This window comes from Tetrao urogallus, assembly GCF_951394365.1.
Source record: "Tetrao urogallus genome assembly, chromosome: 9".
NCBI classification, from domain to species: domain Eukaryota; kingdom Metazoa; phylum Chordata; class Aves; order Galliformes; family Phasianidae; genus Tetrao; species Tetrao urogallus.
The window spans coordinates 13,283,327-13,304,920 of NC_136822.1; the positions used below are offsets into that span (position 1 = coordinate 13,283,327).

The 21,594-nt window shown below is 47.6% G+C and overlaps 1 protein-coding gene across 1 annotated transcript in view; it reads right to left on the minus strand.

Annotated features, from left to right (window-relative positions):
- Positions 1–18,469, minus strand: part of IL1RAP (interleukin 1 receptor accessory protein) — a gene marked incomplete at its 3' end in the record, with an annotated part of 41,031 nt that extends 22,562 nt beyond the window's left edge. Inside the window, exons 1-2 of the mRNA XM_079539783.1 lie at positions 18,164–18,469; positions 4,487–4,557 (exon numbers count right to left, since the gene is read on the minus strand). Of these exons, the coding sequence (XP_079395909.1) occupies positions 4,487–4,556 (70 nt within the window). The 5' untranslated portion in view covers position 4,557; positions 18,164–18,469. The remainder of the gene's footprint in view (positions 1–4,486; positions 4,558–18,163) is intronic.
- Positions 18,470–21,594: the final 3,125 nt, after the last annotated feature.

A 21,594-nucleotide genomic window follows, 5' to 3' on the forward strand; every position in this document is an offset into this window, starting at 1 on the left:
CAGTACTATCTTTAGGCAAAGCTGATCCATTCTCACCTCTGTGCGTGGAGGGCAGCCAAACCAGCGGTTAGCTTGACACAAGCGTCAGCATCAATGAGGCAGAAAGCTGGTCCAGGAAAGCAATTAACTGAGAATTAATCATTGCCACCTTAAAAAAAAAAAAAAAAAAAAGCCTCCCCCACCCTCTTTCAGGCGCACAGCAGTTTGCAGTGAGTGGGAAGCAGAGGAAGTCAGGCTGAATGGAGGAGCTACTCTGAGAGCAGTGGCGGTGCCAGCTGTGGCCAGCTGCCACGCGTGGGAGCTCTTTCTATGCACACCCGTGCCAGGAGCACCCACATCTCCACTGGGTCTGCAGTTCTGCTTTCACACACACATCCTGCACAAGAGCATCGCACAGTGGCACTCTCTGCTATAGAGGGTGGTTCCGCAGCTGAGAAACACAGTGGCATAGCAGGAAAGTGATTCCCACTTGGCTCATACCCCACCTGATGGTGCAACGCAGCGGAGGGAGGGTGGCGCAGAGCACAGCAAATGACTGATCTCCTCAAGCAGATCCAAACGCACTGAAATCAGTGGGAATTGGAAGGGCTCACGTTAACGACATCTCCCAGTGCTCATCTGGCACTGCTGTGGTGCCCTCATGGAAGCAACTCCAGAGGGTGCTGCGGATGGAGCAGCATCTTTCTCCGAATGGTTATCATTTCAATAGGCAGAACAGACAAGAAAGGAAAAAGGAAAAAAAAAAAAAAAAAAAAAACACTCCTTGGAATATAAGATTCAACTTGTCCAAAAGCACTTACACAGCATGTTTCACTTTAGATTCTGAAAGCCTAGCTCAAAGAGAAGTGATCAACCCATAATGGAGCCCACTGCTCCTGACTTGGAGCATCCTGACCCAGCCACGCACAGTCTGTAACACAGAGGAGTGGCTGTTGTTTGTCTTAAATCTCCTGCACAGCAGCTCTATGCCTGCCCTACCTGTGATTAAAGCTGTGCTTACTGAACGTGGCAGAGTATTTTGGTTACCTCCAGCAACTGAGCACAAGAAAAAACAAAGCATTTGGCTTTCTCTAGCAAGCTTGACATGTTTTCCTGGAGGAAACCCACGAGATCAAAACAATGAAGGTAGGGTATGAACTGCTTCAAAGCCTGAAGGAGAGGCAAATAGCTACTTTCCATCTCACTTCATTCAGGGAATTGCTGCGTAAAGCAGAGGAAGAGAGAGAGGAAACAGGACAGCCTGTTGCAAAGGTATCCATAGGAAAAGCAGCACAAAGAGGCATCTGCCTGTTTAGTGCCATGACAAAGCTGGATCTGAGCTGGTAGGGGCTCTTCCACATGCCTGGGACTTCAGGTCCAGGCCCAGCTCCTAGCTCTGCCATGTACTTATGGAATTAAAGCTGTGCAGCCTCATTATAGCATTGAGCCAGGGTAAAAGATACTACACCATCAGTGCAAAAGTGACTATTGAACACCATCCCAGTGACACTCCCCAAATGAGTCCCCTCTTTTCTTCCACACATTTTGCACATCGTGCAGAATGTAAAGCGAGCCATTTGCACAAGATTTGCCCCTCACCACCCCCTGCAGCCAAGCAGCAGAAGCAAGCTTTTCTTCACTCTCCTGACATGGCTCAGGCTGTGCAGAAGGAGGATGAAGGCTGATGCTATGTGCCCTTACCCTGCACACCTCTGTTTCACAGCATTTGCCTTCACTTCAGGGCCATGCAACCTCAGCATCACACCATTTCATGCACACAGGTACCATAAAAATCCATAACTGCAGTAACTCAAACTGGTATGCATGGTTATAAAATCACCTCCTGAATTAGGACAGCTAGAAGCTGAGATGGAAGAGTAGGAGGAAGTCAGGAAATCCCAGGAGAAGATGGTGGGAGAGGGATTTAGTCTCTTTAGAAGACAATAATGCAGTTTAATCTATTTTTCTTTTGACTCTACACACTAAAATAAGCTCCTCAGCTTCTGGGGCTGTCACAAATCATAAGGAAAATAAGGCCACTGGAACCTCATCAGTAGAATAAGAGCGATATAGTAATAATCCTGAGGAGCTGCACAGCGCTTTCCATCTTCAAAGTGTTTTACAGACAGTAATTTATTAATCTGCAAATTTCCCCTGGCCACTAGTAACTGCTCAGTGCACAAATGGGAGCTCAAGAGCTGGTGCAGGAGGGGAGCAGGAGGCAGCATCAACCTCCCAAGCCAGAACAAGGATGCTGGCTGCTCAAAGCCATGGCTGCAGGTGTCACAGCCTATGCAGGATTTGACCCCATGCTGGGCTCACCCTGCCATGCAGCCTGCCTGACAACCCTAGATCAGCTTTTGGAGGAATTTCCTATGCAAGTGGTTGCTTCCTGGCACTGAAGGATTAAAGATGCACTCCAGTTATCTGTTAAGTCAGTATCTAACATGGGCCAGCTGTGTAGGAGAACAAAGGGGTAACATTATTTTATATTCATGCTGGCTGTTTTGCTTTTCAACTGGCTTAAAGAGAGATGTAAAACCAATGTGTATCTGCATCACAATGATGATGTCAAAGAAGTCATTACAAAACTGAAATTTGGTTTACTGGGTTTTCCCATCCTTTCTTCGGCTGTCAAAACACCTGGGTCATTAAGCATCCTGCAACACAAGCACAGAGATCTAATACAAGAAAAGCAGAAGACCCTGAATAACATTGCAAAGCGTCCCAAAGATCACATTTAAGGAACTCAAACCCAGGCATTGCAGACCATACATACTTTAAAGACCAGAAGAGATGCACCCATCATGAACAAGCAGCAGGCTTGGGCATCCAGCTGAAGCAATAAAACCTTTCCTTCTCTTCTCAGGATGTTTCTAACCCAGACTGTGTCATTACCTTCCCTACCTTCCATTTTTCCCACGCAGATCATGCCCTGGAACAAACCTAATCCACATCATTAGCTGTGGCTCAGCTCCATGCTAATTGAGCCTGCAGAGGTGCCAAGGCATGGTTCATACCCATACACACAGAGACAGCTCCTATTCACTACAGCATCCTGAAGATAGGCACCACAGTACCTGAAAAGCTTCAGCAGAATGTACCTTAAATATTCCAGGAAGGCAGTGCCATGGTATGAGTGCCCCACCTGTAGCTATGCAGTGCTTGGATACCAGCTCATGTTCCCTCTTGAAATTCTACTACTCTGGCCCCAAGAATAAAACAGCTCAAATGCTGTACTGTTATCAGAGTACATCCAGCCTCCCACAGACTATTTGTGGCTTTGCAAGGGTGAAATGGGCTTCAGCCTCAAGCCACATAGCATAACAGAGGGCTGCCCTCCATCCAAACAGAGAGTCCTGCAAGCCCAATAGCAGAAGCAATGCACATTTTGACAGCCCAAAGTGGTTTAAGACACATGCAAAGAAGAAGGGGACTCTGCACCATTCACAGACCTCCAAAAAATTAAACATGAACACTATGGTGGATTTGCTGAAGGAATGTGCTTTAACTGGACACATCCCATGCATCACCCTTTGACGCTTACGTCCTTGTAACACTCTACAAGGGCTCTAACCCTACTGATGATTGCAGCTGACCCAGGCCTGTACTCCTAAGGCAAGCCAGAGAGAAAAGCCTTCAGCCTCTGCACCGCAGTACCTACTATGAAATCATCCCTAATCATTCAGGAATGTACAAGATTATAATCATCCAATAACTGTTTATCAGCTCAGGGTGTTTTATCTGCTCCTTTGCCAGTGCTGCAGTGGGACAAGCACTCCCAGAAGACCCGTTAAAACCCCAGGGTTCTTTCTGAACCTCGTTCCCTCAAAGCCACGGCTTGTTCCTTCTCCCCTCCCTCCCCCTTGCCTTCTGCAGATCGTGCTGTCTCCTTCCTCCCCCGAGGAGGAAGCCCAGAGCTGAGGCACACACAATCTGCCTCTTCACCAGCGCCCGGCTGACTGCGTGCCAGGGGAGCCGCGAGCATGACAGCATATTTCCTGTCAGGAAAGTGACTCAGTGAGACGGCTGCAAGAGCTCCTCTTACCCAAGAAGTTCCCCTTTCCCCTCACGTTGCTGAGGCATGAGTCAGAAGCTGAGAGCCAGAACTTCAGCCCCCTCCAGAGCCACGCAGGAACAGCGAATTTTAGGTTTGAACCCAGGTCCTGCCTGTATCTCGGTGACAAGGTGCTGTCACATGCCTGGTTTTGTCCCTTCCAGACTAGGAATGACAATGCTGACCAAGCAGAGGGCTCAGATTTGCAAAGCACCGTTACTCGGAGGCTGGGCTGGCTGCTGTTTGCTTACGTACCCATTTACGCTGTGCTCACAGCCACTGCGTGTGAGCCTTACACAACCCCTGCAGCCAACCCATGTGTACGTGCACTTTGCCAAAGCACTCTACACACAGCCATTTCACCTAGGAACCACACAAACACTCCAAAGGGCTGCAGCCAGCTTTCCTACACCACCCTCAGCCCTGCAAACAAGCCATGTGAGCACTCACCAGAGCCACTGCCCAGGGGTACCGCACACAGCCACAGCGTCACCAGCAGCACAGCACCGACCATCTTCATCCTGCAAAGCACACCAAGGGCTCTGGTTATTTCACAACATTTCAACTCTGCAGGCATTTAAAAAAAAAAAAAAAAAAAAAAAAAAAAATCTGAGCATGTGTGTTTATTCTTCCACCCACTCATAGATCTTTTAGTTCTTGTACTTTTTGTTGTTCATGTTTGTTTTTCTATATTTCGTTAAGAAATTCATACCAGCGTTGTCCTGCCTGCAGGCAGCCCAGGAGGTGACAGTTCAGAAGAGGACTCCAAGCTCACTAATTCAAGTCACTGGAACAAACAGCATGAGCCGTAAGTTTGCTGTTGCCTGATACACACAGCAGGGTATAAATCTTAAGCTTTGACTCCAAAAACAGAGGTCCTATGCTGAGACCTCATTCTGCCAGTGCACATGCTCACTGTTCAGAGAAAGCACAGGAAGTGCTGAAGTACATTTGCACCAAACACAGCTCTATGCAACCAACGCCTACACCATACCAGCTGCATGGCCCCAGCCCTGCAGGGAGCCCCCAGGATGAGGCTGCACATCATTCCCCATCCAATGCTTCCTGGGTACGAGCAATGAGTGCCAGACTCAACATGCGCTTCGGCAGTGACCTGAACCAACATATGTGCTTGTAGTGCAGCACCCAAAGGCAAGCAGAAAATCCCCAGCTTTCCAGCTCCTGCTGCAGAGTACAGTTCCCTGTAATTTGAGATAAACGTACGCTGCCAATTCCACTTGCCACGTGCTCTGGAATTTGGCATTCAGCTCTCGGAGCTGCTCACTCATTAGAATTAAAGCTTCCCTGCGTTTCTAGAGATGCAACTTAAGCTGCTACTCATGAAAGTTGATATACTAGATGCTCTCATTAGTGGAGCAAAGTACCATTGGATTACAAAGGGACAGTATATGGTTAAAAGGATGAACCTGAAACAGCTAAGCTCAGTCAGGCAGTGCAATAATGAGCACAGTGCCACTGACAGAATCATGCTCCTGACAGGGAACCAGCTGCAAGGTGTAAAGCCACCCTTAAAATGTTCCTCACAAGCCTCTGTATACCACACACGTTATGGAGAAGGACCTCAAGCAGAGGCAGAGAGCAGCTAAGATCGCACAGATTGCTCGTACTAACAAGAATGGAGTGTGTAGACCACTCAAAGCTCAGCAGCAGTTATTTCATCCTTCCTTTCCAACGAATTAAAAAATCATTTGTACAATTTTCCCCTGGGTTGGGCTCATCTCTAAGAGACAAAGGGAATCTGAAGCAAGCCTACTTTTCCCCACTCAGCAGGCTGCACTTGAACTCTATAGGTAGCAGGGATGAAAGCAGCTGGGAGCTGGTCATCCTCTTCTTTCTTCATCCAAACTCAAGTGGTCTTCACTGCTGCCACCTATAACCACCAACACATAGGAAGCATCCATAGGGAGGAATGAAGATGAAGGGCATCCATCCTTTGGAAGACTCTAGAAAAGGTAAAACATCTTTCTGTCGTCAGACTGGGGAGAAAGAACCAGTGTGCTGCACCTTTGGTGGTATTTCAGTAACTTTTGGGAATTGAGATGCTGAAACAGAGGCAGTAAAGACTGGGAGGGGAGGGGAAATCATTTCCTTAACAGATATCTCATGGTTCATTCTCCATTTGCCACTAGATTAATGAACAGTGTGTCCTAACTTAACCTTCTTTTCCACTTTTTCCGTCCTTCTTTTTGTACAAATGTGTCTGAACTCAGCCCTGACTTTGGAGTTCCTCTCATTTACATCAAGGCCATTCACGTGGCCTGAGGCCAAAATAAACTCCATTTCACTCAGTGATACCCAAGCTCTGTGGTGAGCTAATATTTACCTCCATTAACTGCTCCAAAGAGTACACTCCTTTCAGCAGTCTCAGAACCATTGGGGCTTCATTCCCCCAGGCAAGATACCTAAAATCCCCACGTTGTGGGGGCAGTTCTTGGTTCTTGCTCTATCCAGCTATAAACATCAGGATTTACTTCTGGTTCAGTCCAGCCTCTCCAGAGCAGATCGTCTCAGTGAGGAGAAATATAGAGCTTGTCAGATCACAGTGGTTCCCCTATTAGTGATTCCCCTATTAGTGGAAGGGGCTCCTTGGCTTCTCTGACAGCTCTCGAGGGTGGGAAGGGCAGCAGAAGGGGCTGAGATCCCTCAATGCCACCAGCATTGTGATGCTGAAATACAGATAGGAAAAAATCTGTGATTTGCCCCAAAAACGTGTTCCCAGGACAGTCCTGTGGTCACATTTCCCCAGAAGGATGCGACTCCGTCAGCGTCACCAGGAAAAAGAACATTGCAGCCATTCCGTTGCAGATGGAGGTGGGTTTTGTAACACTGGAAGAACATGATGCCACAGCACGATAACTCACCCGCTCTTACCGAGAACAGAAGAGAGTTTTCTCTGCCTTTTCCAGCAACCTGCTTTTTTGTTTCATGACACCAGAGAACATGTTGTAGTTCTGCCAGTACATGACACAATCGCTGCCCAGTTAACTGGCTGCAACATCGTCATCTCTGGCTGCAATCGGAGGAGTCAGAGGCTGGAGAGAGCAAAGCCCAACCTGCATAGGAAGGGCTCCCCCAGCCACATCTACCTATCGAGGCCACAGACCCTCCCCCAGTCAGCAGAGAAACCACACACAAAGCAAACGCCAAACACAGCCAGGAAAAATTCAGTGAGCAGAGGAGCACATGGCTCAGAGATCACACACAAGCAGACAGCAGGTAATCAGAGCTGCCAGGAGAAGGCTGGAGAGCTCAGATACATCGCCAGCGATCCAGGAGCTTCTCAGGAGACCAAAACACTCTGAAGTGTTCTTAATGCCTCCATAAATTAACATTTTAATAATAATTCATAGAGCAATTGGGGAAAACAAGTCATCACTGCCATTAATAGAGCTCATAAGGAACTTACTTGATGTTTTCATTTTGTTTTGGATTTGTTTTCTTTTTGTCTCTGATCACTTTCTTCATCCAACTTTTACCTCACACTTACCAGAGAGCAAAAAAAGGAGTGGGGGGAACGCAGACATAGCAAGGTCTTCTGTTCCCAATGGTTGAGGTGGTGGAAAGATTTAAGTTGCTTTTGATACTGGCTAAGAACAGGCCTGATGACACAGAAAACATGGCTATTTCCATACAAGGAATCTTTGGTTCAAATAACCTTCCTATTACCCTTAGCAGCATGGACTCGGTAAAACCTCAGTGCTTTCCAAGAAATTACAAAAGAAACAAGATCGGTATCAAACAATTAATTAAGAGAGCTGCTCTCAAAGCAGCCACTGTACACCCATTCTCAAAGACAACCGTACTAATCCTACAGAACAATGTCACAATTCACAAGAAACTGCCTTTGTCCCTTCAAACCACGGGCACCTGGAGAGCTCTGACAGGTTTTCCGCTGCTCACCAGAGTCACATTTCTGCATGCAGAACAAAGGCGCCCTTCAAAACGTCGTCACTAAGTGCTCTGGCTGAAAGGGCATTTAAAATAAAGCAGTCGCAGGAAGAGGAAAGCATAAAGCCTGCTCTGGCTATTTGAATGGGGTTATATATTATTTTCTGCAGGAAATTTTTTGTTAAGCCCCTCTAAGTCAGAGGGATTCGAGAGCACGGGGCTGGCTCTAAGAAAACGGATGCTGACACAGGAAGACATTGGCTGACACTGACTTTGGAGATGCTTTGCTTCTGAACTACATACGCATGGGACAGGAAAGATTCTGGTCAGATGCTACCAGGGCTTCAAAGCATGCACAGCAAGAGCTCTGCTTACTCTGCTAGCAGGCAAGTTGAGTGTGCAGTGATTTGCTGCAAAACCAGGCAGTACACAGGAGAGAGGCACAGCTCCTCTGTTCCTTGGTACCATGCGCTCTCGGTCGCTGCATCCCCACACTGTGCTGGAAAAGGCAGCTTGACACACTTGCTGAGGAAGATAATGCATCGCCAAAGCATATTTAAAGAATCCCAAAGGCAGACAAAGGGCAGTCAGAGAAAAGCAATGAGGAAAAAAAAAGAAACAACCACTAAGTGGGAAAAGGCCTTCCAGGAAACACTCTTGCTTTTCAGACCATGCAGGACCAAGTCAAATAATAGGAGGAATTACTGTAGCATAAATCTTGGTGCCACTTAGCTGAGACTCACACAGTTCCCGCTGCCCCCAGCGCTCCTCCTGGGGCTACTGGGGCACTGAGCATCACTTTTGCTGCACCCCTGTCCCTGCCCAGAGCAAAGCTTCCCCTGCTGTGGATCTGCCAATCCTTGTGGAAATTCCTCCCAAGAATGCAACATGGCACTGAACTTCAGCCAGCTTCCAGTCCCAGCTGGGGACACTACATCAAGGTGATGACCAGCAGGTCTGTCAGACACCTGCTGCTCATATCCCACCTGGGATTCCAGATAGCCACATCCTCATAAGTCATGCTGTACTGTTACTCACAGGAGCCTCATGTGACTTCTTCCAGTGACATCATGGGGCTGCAATGCAGGGCAGCCAGCACAATGGTGAATTATTAGAGATACTAGAAAAAATTTCTTTCCAGAAAGAATGGTCAGGCACAGGCTGCCCAGGGAGGTGGTGGAGTCACCGTGCCTGGAGGTGTTCAAGAAGTGGGGAGATGTGGCACTGAGGGATGTGGTCAGTGGGTATGGTGGGGATGGGTTGGCAATTGGACTAGATGGTCTTAGAGATCTTAGAGAATGGTCTTAGAGAATCTTAGAATTCCGCAGTTCTAAGCTGGAGCTTCCTGCCAAAAGCCAAGTGGGAGGCATCCAAGGGGAAGGTCAGGTTTTGTTTTCTCCTGCACATCATCCTCAAGCCCTTCTGTTTGAGGAGACACAGACCTTTCAGAGTTTCAGCTTGCTTTTAAGTATAACCCTTGAAGAAAGATGTAGCCTCAGGAAGTGTCTAAAGAGAAGAAAGCTTCTGCTTTTACTGACGATAAACACACTTGCCTAGGGATTAAATGGAAAACAGGGCTGCATGACTCTAAGGGTCACAGACAGATGGAGAATGACCAGAGAACCTGTGAACTCTTATTGACATATAGCTACCTGGAGTCCTTTTGGCTCAAGAGAGTTAAAGTCAACAGGCACAATTCTGAGGAAGTGGCTATTTTTCCTCCCTTAAGAGAAAAAAGGGAAAAGAAAGTGACCTACAGAAGTGGAGTGGAAGGGGCTTGAAGGTCCACCTGAGGAAAGGCAGTGAGCCCGCTTTTCAGTCCTCACAGAGTCCTCTCAGGGCTCAGTAAAGCAGAAATGTTGCAGATTCTGCACGCTGCTCTGCTGGAGCTCAGGCTGCTACCAATCAGACTCTGGCAGCTGCTTAGCAGGCAGAGCACACCATACCTCATACATTTAAAATAAACCAGCTCAACAACCCGTCACCTCTCTGAAATACATGCACACCTGGACAAGGCAAACAGCTGTGACTGTCACCCAGAGATACGTGCAGGAAGCCGAAGATGGACAAGCAGAGCCGTGGCTATGAAATCAAACAGCACACATTACTAATGCACGCATGCAGGCCATGGAACAGTTCAAACACCAACATACAAGAGCACTTCTGTGCTCGAGCAAAAGGTATCCAGCCAAGATATTCTATTTTTTCAAGTCTAAAAAGCCAGGGAATGAAAAAGCTTCCAACAGAGCTTCAAAGAGAGCTGAGACCTTCCGTGAAGCCAGACACAATGCTTCTATTTTAGATGGCAGTATTACTGTGAAAGAAGAGTGCTGAGAAATACCCTTGGACTGCCCCAGCAGAAAATAAACCAGCAAAAAAAGTCTTTGTATAGAATAAAAACAGAAAACTTCAACCAACATGGCTTACAGACCTGAAGAAGCTTATGGAATCCAGAGTGAATTTCATCCCTCACTGGAAAGGCCCTCACAGGCTCTCAAATAGGATCTGGAGAAATCTGAGAATTAACATTAAGTTTACATATTCTTCCCTTTCACTTTTTTAATGGCTTTTAGATGTAGGCAGCTCCACTGCCTTTCCTAAGAGGATATCCCTCTGTCCACATAGATACAGCAGCACAACCACATCACGTAACAGAGTGCACTATAAGAATCCCAAGCTCATCCAGTCCAAAACTCAGAGCACAGCCCAGACTTGGGCAGGGTCAGCATCTGGACTGACTGCCTCCCACAGGAACAGGCTAGGTCTCCTGGACTCAAAGCAGCTTTCCCAGGCAGACCATGTCCTAAGCACAGTAAGTGCTTCCACACAGCCCCTCCACAACAGGCACTGCACAGACTCTGCTGAGCGCTTACTGCATCAAACTCTCAATATTAAAAAAAAAAATGCTCTCTCCCTAAGTTCAAGCACTTACTGCTAAACACATATTGGCTTTCACTTTGTCTTATTCTCCTATATCGCTCATTAATCTGGGATGGCTGTTCTGCTCCAGCCTCCTTTGCATCTCATTGCCACACACAGCAAACAAAGGCCCCAGCACCTTACAGCACAGCATCACACTGCCTCGCTTCCCTTCCCAAGTGCCCTTTTATTGGGCAATCACTGCATAACTCCCTTGCAGTTTGCAATGCCTCAACGCTGCAGACAGGCTTACCCATGCTGCTGCCAGAAAAAAGATCTGATCTCTACCTGCAGCACTAGGAAAGGCTTTCCTCAGTTTACCCCAGTTATCTAGGGATGAGCAAGACATTCAAGGGTAAAAGCAAGCCAGCTGAACTTTTCTTTTACAAATTGAGGCCACACATTATTTCCACACCTGGCATTTCTATTAATCAGGTTAATTTAATCACATTTAGCCTTATAAGGGAAAAAACAAAACAAAACAAAACAAAGCCATAAACAAGAAGAAGAATGAAGATCCTTAATTCCCTCCCCAGCTCATACAGGCTGGTCAGGAGTGTGCTTGATACATCAGTCTGCAGCAGACCTTAAAGCAACAGAAAAATGAACAGCAAAGGAACTGAAAACTTGGTAGCACCCCACTTACAGCCCTTACAGCCCCCCCAGGCCTCCGCCTTCCCACCACCCACTTGTCCTCCTGGCAATGAGCAGAGCAGCTTGCTTCTCCATTCCTGCATTGCTGTGTTCTGCAAAGCAATGAAACAAACCTCATACAGGCAGAAACAAAGGAGCAGAAGAAAAACAGAATGGGACAACCCTCCTCATTTCCCATGTATCACATTTGCAGCTTAGGCCTCTAACTGCAGTTTCTACAAACAAGAACATGCTCCTCTGCAGGGGTCTTGCTTGGGTTCTGCCTGCACAGATTCCCTTGGACACAGTTCTCTGTTCAACCTTCAAACAACAGCATGGTGCATTTCCACATCCAGAAGTCTCCTCCGAGGTGTGCTCTGTGACCCACAGCACCCAGACAGCAGGAAGGCTGCAAGGGATCTGAAGGCAGCAGGAAGCTGCAGGTGTCATCAGTATTAATTATTTGTGGAGAGTGTGATGGATCTCATGAGGGGCAGCGAATTCCAGCTGTATGACAAACAAAAGGCAATATATGCACTGCTGACATTTCTAAAGGCTACAAAAGAGCAGCAACAAGAGGAAATACCTCTATATGTTAGAACTCTGCTGCAAAGGGACAAGAATCTGAGAAGTTTCCAACAAATTCTTGGTGCCCTGAAAGTCTCAGAGCTGTACTGACCCCAGTCCTGGGCTGGTTCATCTCTGCAAGGAAGTGATTGCTGAGTGCCCTTGGAAAGCTGGGTTGGGTTATCCTCTCACTCTTTGACACTTGTTGACATTACAGTCATAAAATCATTAGAGTCACTGAGGTTGGAAAAGACCACTAAGATCACGTAGCCGAACCATCACACCATGCCCACTAACCGTGTCCCTCAGTGCCACACCTCCACATTTCTTGAATGCCTCCAGAGATGGTGACTCCACCACCTCCCTGGGTGATCCTGGTAGGTAAGGAAAAAAAGGCTTACAAAGGGGAAAACAACCCCAAAAGTATCCACAACCTGGTCCACTCAATGGAACCAACTTGCCAGGGAGGCTCTTCCTCCCGTTATCTAAACCCTCCTGGTTAATAAGGGCTGGGAGGTGGCTGTGCTCAGAGAAGGGGGAGGAAAAGTTATTTCTCAACACAACCAATACATCTATTTGTATTAGTGCATTTGTACAGCTCTCTCTTTCAGAGTAAATATTGTGTACAGATTACCAGAGTTTGAATCAACAAGTTTGTGCAGTGGGGCCCTGGATGTTACTGTGCTGGGATGGAGGTGAGGTTATTTTCCCTTCTGTTTTTTGGTTAGGTTTGCTTTTTGTAACAGCTTGCTGCGGAGAAAAAATATAACCAGAATTTGGGGTTCCTGCCCCAGGAACTGTGCTCCTCTTTGTCCCCATGGCTGAAGTGTTTTAAGCAGTCTATTAGTTTAGTGCACCAATATGAGTTTCTGGTTAATCTACACGGAACCTACAGAGGCATCCATCACCAGCTGAAGTATGTGAAAAACTGCAGAGCCTCCCTGATAACCAGGCACAGACAGCATACAAATGACTGTCCCCTGAACCAAACACATTAGCAGAGGCTCCCGAAATCCGTGCCTCCGTTTCCCCAGCCACATTTATAACAGCCTCTCCCCTGCCTGCGCCACAGTTGTGCATCTTAATGTCCCTAAAAAGCTTAGAGATGCTGAGATGAAAGATGACTTGAGTGCAAAGTAATGATTAACTCCCCAAGCTCAGAAGCCACCGGAGCAGATAGGGATAAATGTACCAAGTACCCACCACAGAAATCTTGAGTTTGAGTCTGTCTTAAATAATAAGTAGTTAAGCAGCAGTTCCCATCGAAGAACTCATCTTTGGCTGGGAGCCCCACAGGCAGAATACACAGAAACGCAATATACCACCATGGAAAATAGATCCCTTTACAGAATAAAGCCCCACCTGCTTCTATAGAATTTGGTAGTGAGATTTCAACTCATTTCGTAGGAACACAACAGAGCTGTTCAGGTTTATCAAACGCTGTGATAAGAACAGGGCAAAGCGGCATTTGAAAAGCCATTTCCATTTCTGTTTGTTTTTAAATGATTAAAAAATCCAGTTTAAATATTGCAAGGAAAAGATGAAATTGAGCGAGATAAGTTCTGGCTTCTCTCCGAGTGGAAGGCAAACCCCAAAATGCTACTGCAGATCAAACAGATGGGAGCTTCTTCACCCTCCAGAAGTCTCATCCCCCTGCACTCAGATTAACTGTAAATAGCTCATTATTTACACATAGGACAAAAGGTAAAATGAGAAAGGAAGGCAATGGCAACCACAAACAATAGGCAGAAAAAGTCAAAAAAAAAAAAAAAAGTAAAAACTCCTTCCAAGAAGAAAACATCATGTCTTTCTCAGCAAGCGACATAATTGTTACCAATATATAGCTAAATGGCTCTGCAGCATCCTGTCAGCTCTAAGGATAAACATTTGGGTCACAGCTTTGCAAGCTCTTACACAAACGTTAGCTGAGCAGATGAGAATCATTCTCTGAACAGCTGAAAATATCACAGGAGGAGACAGGATCAGGCCTAAGAGAGGTGAGGTATTCCATTACACTTGTACGCCAGTAATGCAAGGGATTAAGCAAAACCGGGAGGAAGGAAAAACAAAGAGAAGCAAGCAACCCACACAGCAGCTTTCCTGGTTAGAGATGAGTATTAAAACTTCCTAAGTCCTCTTCTAATTCTTCTAACACCTCTGCTTACTCAAGCTGAAGAGACTTCTGGAGTGCTGGTGCAAGTGTATGGCTGTGCTGTTTTTCATATAAATGAGGAGTCTGAAAAGTACAAATTTTGCCCCGAAAGTAATGCCTCCCACTTATTTCAGTGGAAACTTCAACAGCTACAAAGAACCCTGTTAGATAGAGCACATGCTCAGCTACAAAACTGTTTTGCAACACAGTTACCACCGAGAGCCGGGCATTTTTGCCAGCCCTGAACAAGAGCCTGCATGTGCACTAGTGAAAATCTGCTTCAGTGGAGGTGACCCACTGTGCCCCGGCTGCTATGTCAGCATAGTTGCTAGGAAAATGTTGCCCACTGGGTCAAATTTTCACTGGTTGGTCTCCATACATGTTCAGCAAATGCTGACGAATGTCAATGAGTGCCATTTTTTCCACATGGGGGAATTCAATTGCACACCTTACCTTCATACATATTTCCACATCAGACGTTAAGGACAGATATAATTTTTCCCACTTCAGTGGTATGAGAAGAAAGTGAAGCTCAGGCTCTCTCACACATCCCTTCTCTTTCTCTCACTCTCTCTCAGACTTCTATCTTTAGCCAGCTATCCATGCTGCAATTTTCTTAAAACTGTAATTGGATAATCTTGCAGGCTCCAGGGAAACCCTTTGTCAAGAGGAATTCCTGGGGAGATAGCCCCTATTTGATGAAGTTGAGAGCTGCTGAATTAACAAGGGGCTGACTACAGATGTGATTCTTTGCTCATAGTAGAAATCTTATTTTGCCAGTAACTATTTTTAAGGAACCCTACAATGAGTTGGACTCCTCAGTGATCTTTATGGGTCCCTTCCAACTTGGGATATTCTGTTTCTGTGATTCTATAAAATGCTTGTACGTTTCACATACCAAAATGATGGCTGAGAAACGTGAGATGAACCTTCTGCTTTGCAAATGCATCAGAGAGGGAGGGAGGAGAAATCCTGAAATACCTCCCAAACAAGAAGTAGTTCTGTTCAAGCTTTGCAGTGACCCAATCTCAGTCTTGCAGTGACCCAATCTCAGCCATCCGTTCTACTGACAGCAGAGCAGAACACAGCATCACAAACTGCAGAAAAAAGGAAACCCCCCACCCACAGGGCTTGAGTCAGATCAGCTCGAGTGTAGAAAACAGCTCTAAGCTCTGCTTCCCTCCTGCCCTGCAGCTGGAGGAGCACCAGACCTCACCAACTGGGTACAGAGTGCTGCTCCTGGGTATGCCAACCATCCAGGGGCTGTGGTGTGAGGAAGGAGAGCAATGTCTGAACTGTGAGCTCCGCTGCAGAAAGTGTTTCAGTTCCAAGATAACGCAGTGCTGCTCACAGATTTCAGCTTATATCGGCTTTTCTGTACCTCTATTTTTATTCCCTGTTGCTGTATGATGAAAAGAAAGATGGGACAGACAGCAAGGATGCTGTGAACGGTCTGAGTGCGCTCACACGCTGGTTACAATCTTCTGCCTACCTTGCTGATGCAGGAGAGCCAAGCTGGGAACCCCTCAGCCACGGTGCCAGCTGCAGCAGCCATCTCTGTCTCAAGTTTTAGCAAGTCAGAGTCCTGCTGTACAGGGAGGACATTCAACAACAGTGGGGAACCCGAGACAGATGGGAGAAGACATATGAGACGAGTGCCTGCCAAAATAGCCAATATAAAATCCAAACAAAATAAGCGAGAGGAAGGCATAAAAGAACATGGTCTTGTCTCTTGTTCTGAAGGAGCAAAACGCTTCATCCCTGTTGCTGGCATCTGGCACATGCTGGCTCTGAAGGTACAGGGCTGGGAAAAGCTCCCTCTGCCTCCTCCTTCCTACACAAAGATTTCAGAGCTCACTACTGCACCACGGAGGCATTCTCCATCCCTCCACATTTCTAGGCTCCATTCCACCTCCTAAGCCTCTCTTAACTACACATTCCTTCAGGCACTTCAGAGCAGGTTGACCTGACCCAAGGCACTGCTCCAACCCAGCCCTGCTCAGGGCTCATCCCCACTGCACACTGGGCAGTGCTCACCTGCACTGAGATCTGCAAGGAGAGAGCCCAGAGGTGTTCAGACACAAGCTTTCTTGCACAGGCTCTTGGAGGGACTAGGCATGACAGACCTGAGTAAGCACTGCTCTTCCCACTTGAGATGCAGACACTTGGAGAACAAGCTACATCCAGTAACACTGACAGAAATTCACAGGGCTGCATGCAGACACCTGCTCTCTGCTTGCACAGTGGCACTGTGTCAGCAACATAATCTGCTCTACCTTCACACAGCAGCTCCCACCTTCACACTTAATGCTTCCATCACCCCAAGTCCTCACAGCCCCATTCTCCAAGCCCACCATTATCCTGCACCCTACCACCTTTCAGAAACAGAGTGAAGGCTCTTATGGAGAACGAGCTGCAAGCAACAGGAACAACTCCACATCTGTTTCCAGGTGTGCAGAACATCTGGGTCTCAATCATACCCTCAGCTCCCCCTCCCTGCTCACCAGACAACGGGAGCAGAAATCAGGGCACATCCCAGCACCAAAGTCTTTGGGCTGCAATGATGCTCTCCCCATGCAAGCAGGAGAAGCGTCTCCTGCACAGAACACAATTTAGCACGTAAATCTTCTGGAGCTGCCAAAAGCAACCTGTAATAAATGGCTTTCTACATTGTGAGATATGGACTCTCCACAGCACGGTTAATAAATAATACTCTGATCTCTGTGTATGGAATTGTAAGTTCAGTGACAGTTCTGCTTATTCAAGAGAGGGCACAGTCGAAAGATGGACTGCCAGGAAAAAAAAAAAAAAAAAGAAAAAGAAAAAGAAAAAAAGAAGTACTTTTAAATGATATAGCAAATATTAAATAATAATAATAATAATAAAGATAAGGAGGTTGCTGCAATCTCCCAAATCAAGAAATAAAAAGCCTTTCCTATGACAACAAAACTAAATGCACTTAATAAGAAGATCCACAAAAGAAAGCATTTTTTTTTATCTGTGCATTATAACCAGCTATTCACAAAGCAGAGGATGAGACAGAACGATGCACGCATTTATTATCTGGTTTTCAGCACAAGGCCCTGTGCTCAGGATCCTGTGGTGCTGAGCACTGCACACAGCCCAAGCAATGAGCCCAGCAACGTACCGAGGGACGTGGCACCGACACAGCACACGCTGGAGCCCTCGTGGATCCTTTCTGAGCCGTTTCCACAGCCTCGCAGAACGCCTCGCTCAGGGCACAGCTGACCGCAAGCACGCCTGCTGCCGGCACTCTCACACCGCTCTCCTGGACGCGTCTCTTGCACTTTATTTCCCCCGCTACGGCTTCAATCCGTGCCCTTTCCTCTCCCTACTCGTATTCCAGCATCAGGTTCACGCATTTGAAATGCAGACGAAAATTAAAGTTGCACCCATCATCGCGTGTAGCGGTCGGAATGCCCAAATCTCCCCAGTCCAAAGGCGGCCACTTCAGCACCGCTCCGGGCAGCGGCCGCAGCAGCAGCAGCCGCCGGGGCACCGCGGCGCTCCCGCAGCCTCAGCTCCGGCCGCGCTCAGCCGGGTGCAGCGCGGGGTCCCGGGGTGGGCAGCGCGCACCGAGACCCCCTTCCCTTCCCTCTCCTCTCCTCCCCTTCCGCAGCTCTCACCGCGCGGGGACGGCTCTCAGCGAAGCAGCACCTCGGCTTCCCCACCGCAGCCGAATATTTCCGCTTTTTTTTTTTTTTTTCTTATCCTTTCTTATTTTCATATTTTGTTATTACCCTGCTAAGCTGGCAGCAGATGGATAGCAACGACCGCGATCTCATGCCCAACGCCGTGCAGCGACAGCCGCCTCCTCAGCCCCAAAACTTTCCCTTCGAGTGGGGCAAGTTCACTGTTGGGTCGAGCCGGACCGGGCCACTCTTCCCCACCCGCTGTTCCCCCCCAACGCGAGCACCGCGTCTCACCTGGGCACGCGGAGGGCTCGCACCGCCACGTTCCGCGCGTCGCGCTCTCTCCTTCGTCCTCCCCCGCGGCCCCCGGCCGCACGGCCCGGCCCCGCCCCGTCCCTCTCGCCGCTCGCGGGGTCCCGCTGCCGGGAGGAGGAGGCGGGGGACGCGGTCGCGCTTTGGGCATGGCTCCCTCTCCTGGCCCGAGCTGCTCGCAGTTCCGCGCAGCGGGAGGCAGAGCGGGGCGTGCTGGCCGGGCACGGTGAGGATAAGGGGCTGCCGTGGGGTGATGTGCAGCCCCCCGCCGACACGCGGCGCGTTTTGCTGGACGGTGCGGTAATCGCAGAATGGCGGGACATCCCGAGCTGTAAGGGATTCACGCAGACCATCGAGTCCAACCGCAGTCTCCACGCAGCTCCATCCAAAACCCAAGCCATGAATCTGAGAGCACTGTGCAAATGAACTCTGGCAATTCGGGGCTGTGTCACTGCCCTGTGCAGCCCGTTCAGTACCCACCGCCCTCTGGTACAGAACCTTTCCTTAGCATCCCCCAACCTTCCCCTCACTCAGCTCCATGCCATTCCCTCCGGCCCCGTTGTTGTCACCGTCACCAGACAGCAGGGCTCCCTGTGAGGAGCTGCAGGCTGCCATGATGTCACCCCTCAGTCTGCACTTCTCTGGGCTAGACAAACCAAGGGACCTCAACCGCTCCTCTTCTACCTTTCCTTCCAGACCATTCCCCAGTGTCACAGCCTTCCTTTGGTGTTCTCTACTAGTTTTATGTCCTCCTTACACTGCAGTGCCCAACACTGCACCCAGTGCTCAAGGCAAGGCTGCATAACACAGAGCAGAGCAGCTGGTGATGCTGGGCCAGGTGCTTGGCCTGGAAAATGTGGAACAAAGTATTTGTCACAAGGTGTCTTCAGGGTAGATAATTTTTATCATTAATTATCACTAAAGCAGCATCAGCCTTCTGTTCCAGAAGGTATTTGGGTGTGCGTTCATTGTCACATCTTTCAGTGGTAGTGCAGGGAGGAGAGATCTCCTTCCTCTCTGGCTCGCCAGGACACTCTCCCATCCTGCCAGGGGGTGACCTGGCTGTGTTCATGCTTCTGTCACCTCTTGGCAGCCTGACAGTAGAGCAGTATGTCTGGACACGAAGCCTTTGGTGCTGAGGAAACTTCAATCCCTTCAAAAAGCTGCAGCACTTTTAGCACTCTTTGCTGTAGCATTGCTTCCGGGTAAGACTGAATTCAGGACTTCGGTCATTATCCCCAGGACATGGCTCCAGAATATCCAGAAGACCACATTTCATTCTACCCGTAGAAGCTTCCCTGCAGAATCCTGTGCTGGGGAGCAGGGTTTGGCCACCTCTTGCAGCCTGGCATGGACATCCCTGTGTTCCCTGTGTTGAGGCCAAAGAGGGATCACTGCATGCACGCTGCCTCTGTGAAAGAGGGGACTAATCCTCAGCCCACCCCACTTACCACCCTTATTTTCCACACCCTGAGGATCAGTGGCTGTGTGTGAAGGAGCGGTTCTTCCTCCTGCACCTTTCTACCCTTTGTTTTCCAGGCCTCTGGCACAGCAAGATTAGGCAGAATGTTTCTTGTCTCAGCAGCTTGCTTGTCCCAGTGGTGAACGCCCTTGAAAAACTGCCTACTTGGCTTTTGCTTAGAGTCAGCTCTACTCAAGCCATCTCTCACCCAAAGCCATCCCAAGATCACAGGGCAGAGCTCTGTGCAGACTGATGTACCCCACTTTCAGCAGATCAGCCCATGTTTTTCTCCATGCTACCTGCACAGCTCCAGAATCCATGCTATCCTCCCCACAGCTACTTTAAGTATCCATACACTCAGCTGCATTACTGAATTTAGACAAAACTGGAATAGCCAGGCACATTTTTGAGCCGCATTTTCCAGCGTTCTTCCAGAGAAATACATGCCTAAAATCTTTTGTTGAAACAAGACAGTCCACTTTTCTCACAGAAGATGAAATAACAAAAGGATTGCATATTTTAGTCGTGATTTTTAATGCAGATGTGGGAGTAACTCAGCTGCTCTGGTGGTTTCTGGAAGAATTAAATAATAATAATAATAATAATAATAATAATAATAATAATGCTGCTACCTTCTTCAGTGCAATATATTCCATCCATAGATACAGATCTGGGATAGGACATGTTATTACTCTCATTTGGGAAGATCCAAGCACTGTTGCAATACTAGTAATGCAGGTTAGCAGCCACTTGTACATACACCCTAAGAAATTCACACCACTCCAAAATCCTAGCCTCGCTCCATCAATGCAAACAGGGTTTTTACCTCAATGTCATCAATTTCCCTGCATGCTGATAGAAAGCTAGAATTCAACATTAGATACCCTTGAACAGATCATGAGTACAAAGCCAAATTTCCAGATATTATTTTAAGCCTACATCTGATAGCAAAGCCCCAAATCACACCTGCTTATTGTGTTTTCGTAAGAAATGGTTCAGACTCTTATTCCATATAGATTTAAAATATATATATATATATAGCAATTCCCTCCTGTAGAATGAGGGTAATATTGCTCACTTGGGCTCAGTGCTGTCATAAGGATTATTTTTGTATTGCTGTTTTTCTCCCAGCATTTCTCTATGTTTGTGCATGCTATTTCTGTGCAGGTTAAAATGCAACACAGTTACACCCCAGAGTGAACTATACTACAGTTTGAAGAGCAATTCAGTAAATAGAAAACATTTTTGAGCACAAAAATAAAGCAGCATTGTGCTACAATTTTGGGGCAGGGAGCAAAGAGTAGCATTATTAGGTGAAACCACAGCAGGGGGCTTAAATAGCAGAGGATGTGCTGGATGTGTTGTGTTGAGCCAAGACATTGAAACTGCTGGCATTGCAACTGCAGGGAAAATATTCCACAGAACTTCAGTGGCAATTGGCCAAAATTGGCTATGGTTTGCTGCTGTTTTGTTTGCTGCTATTCCTGTTAGCCAATTTAGAGCTAGAAACACACAAGAAGCCTGGATCACGCAGCCTATTTCTCTGTCACATCAGGCACAGTGGCATGCAGTCCCTTTGAGGAAAAGACCATGCTCTAACTTAAAAACAGGTTGTGTTTTCTGCCTGTTGCTTGTCCTGCCCGTGTCCCTGGTGGTCAGAAGCCTTCTCGTCGTTTCCATCACTGGTTTGTTCCCTTGTGTTCTGGCACAAGCACTGGCTCCCATTTCAGAAGCTGTTCCGCTCACGGCTCCTTGCTCCAGGATTTTTATAGATACCATTCTTGGCTCCTTTTTCTCCAAGCTCCTCAGGACTGGTTTTTCAATCTTCTTTCCTAAATGACTCTCCATTCACCTTGGACCTCTTTTCTGAATCCGCTCTGGTTTAAATTAATCTTGAAGTGCATATGGATGACCTGAAGCAGTTACAGCATTAAGCAGGGGGAGGTCTCAC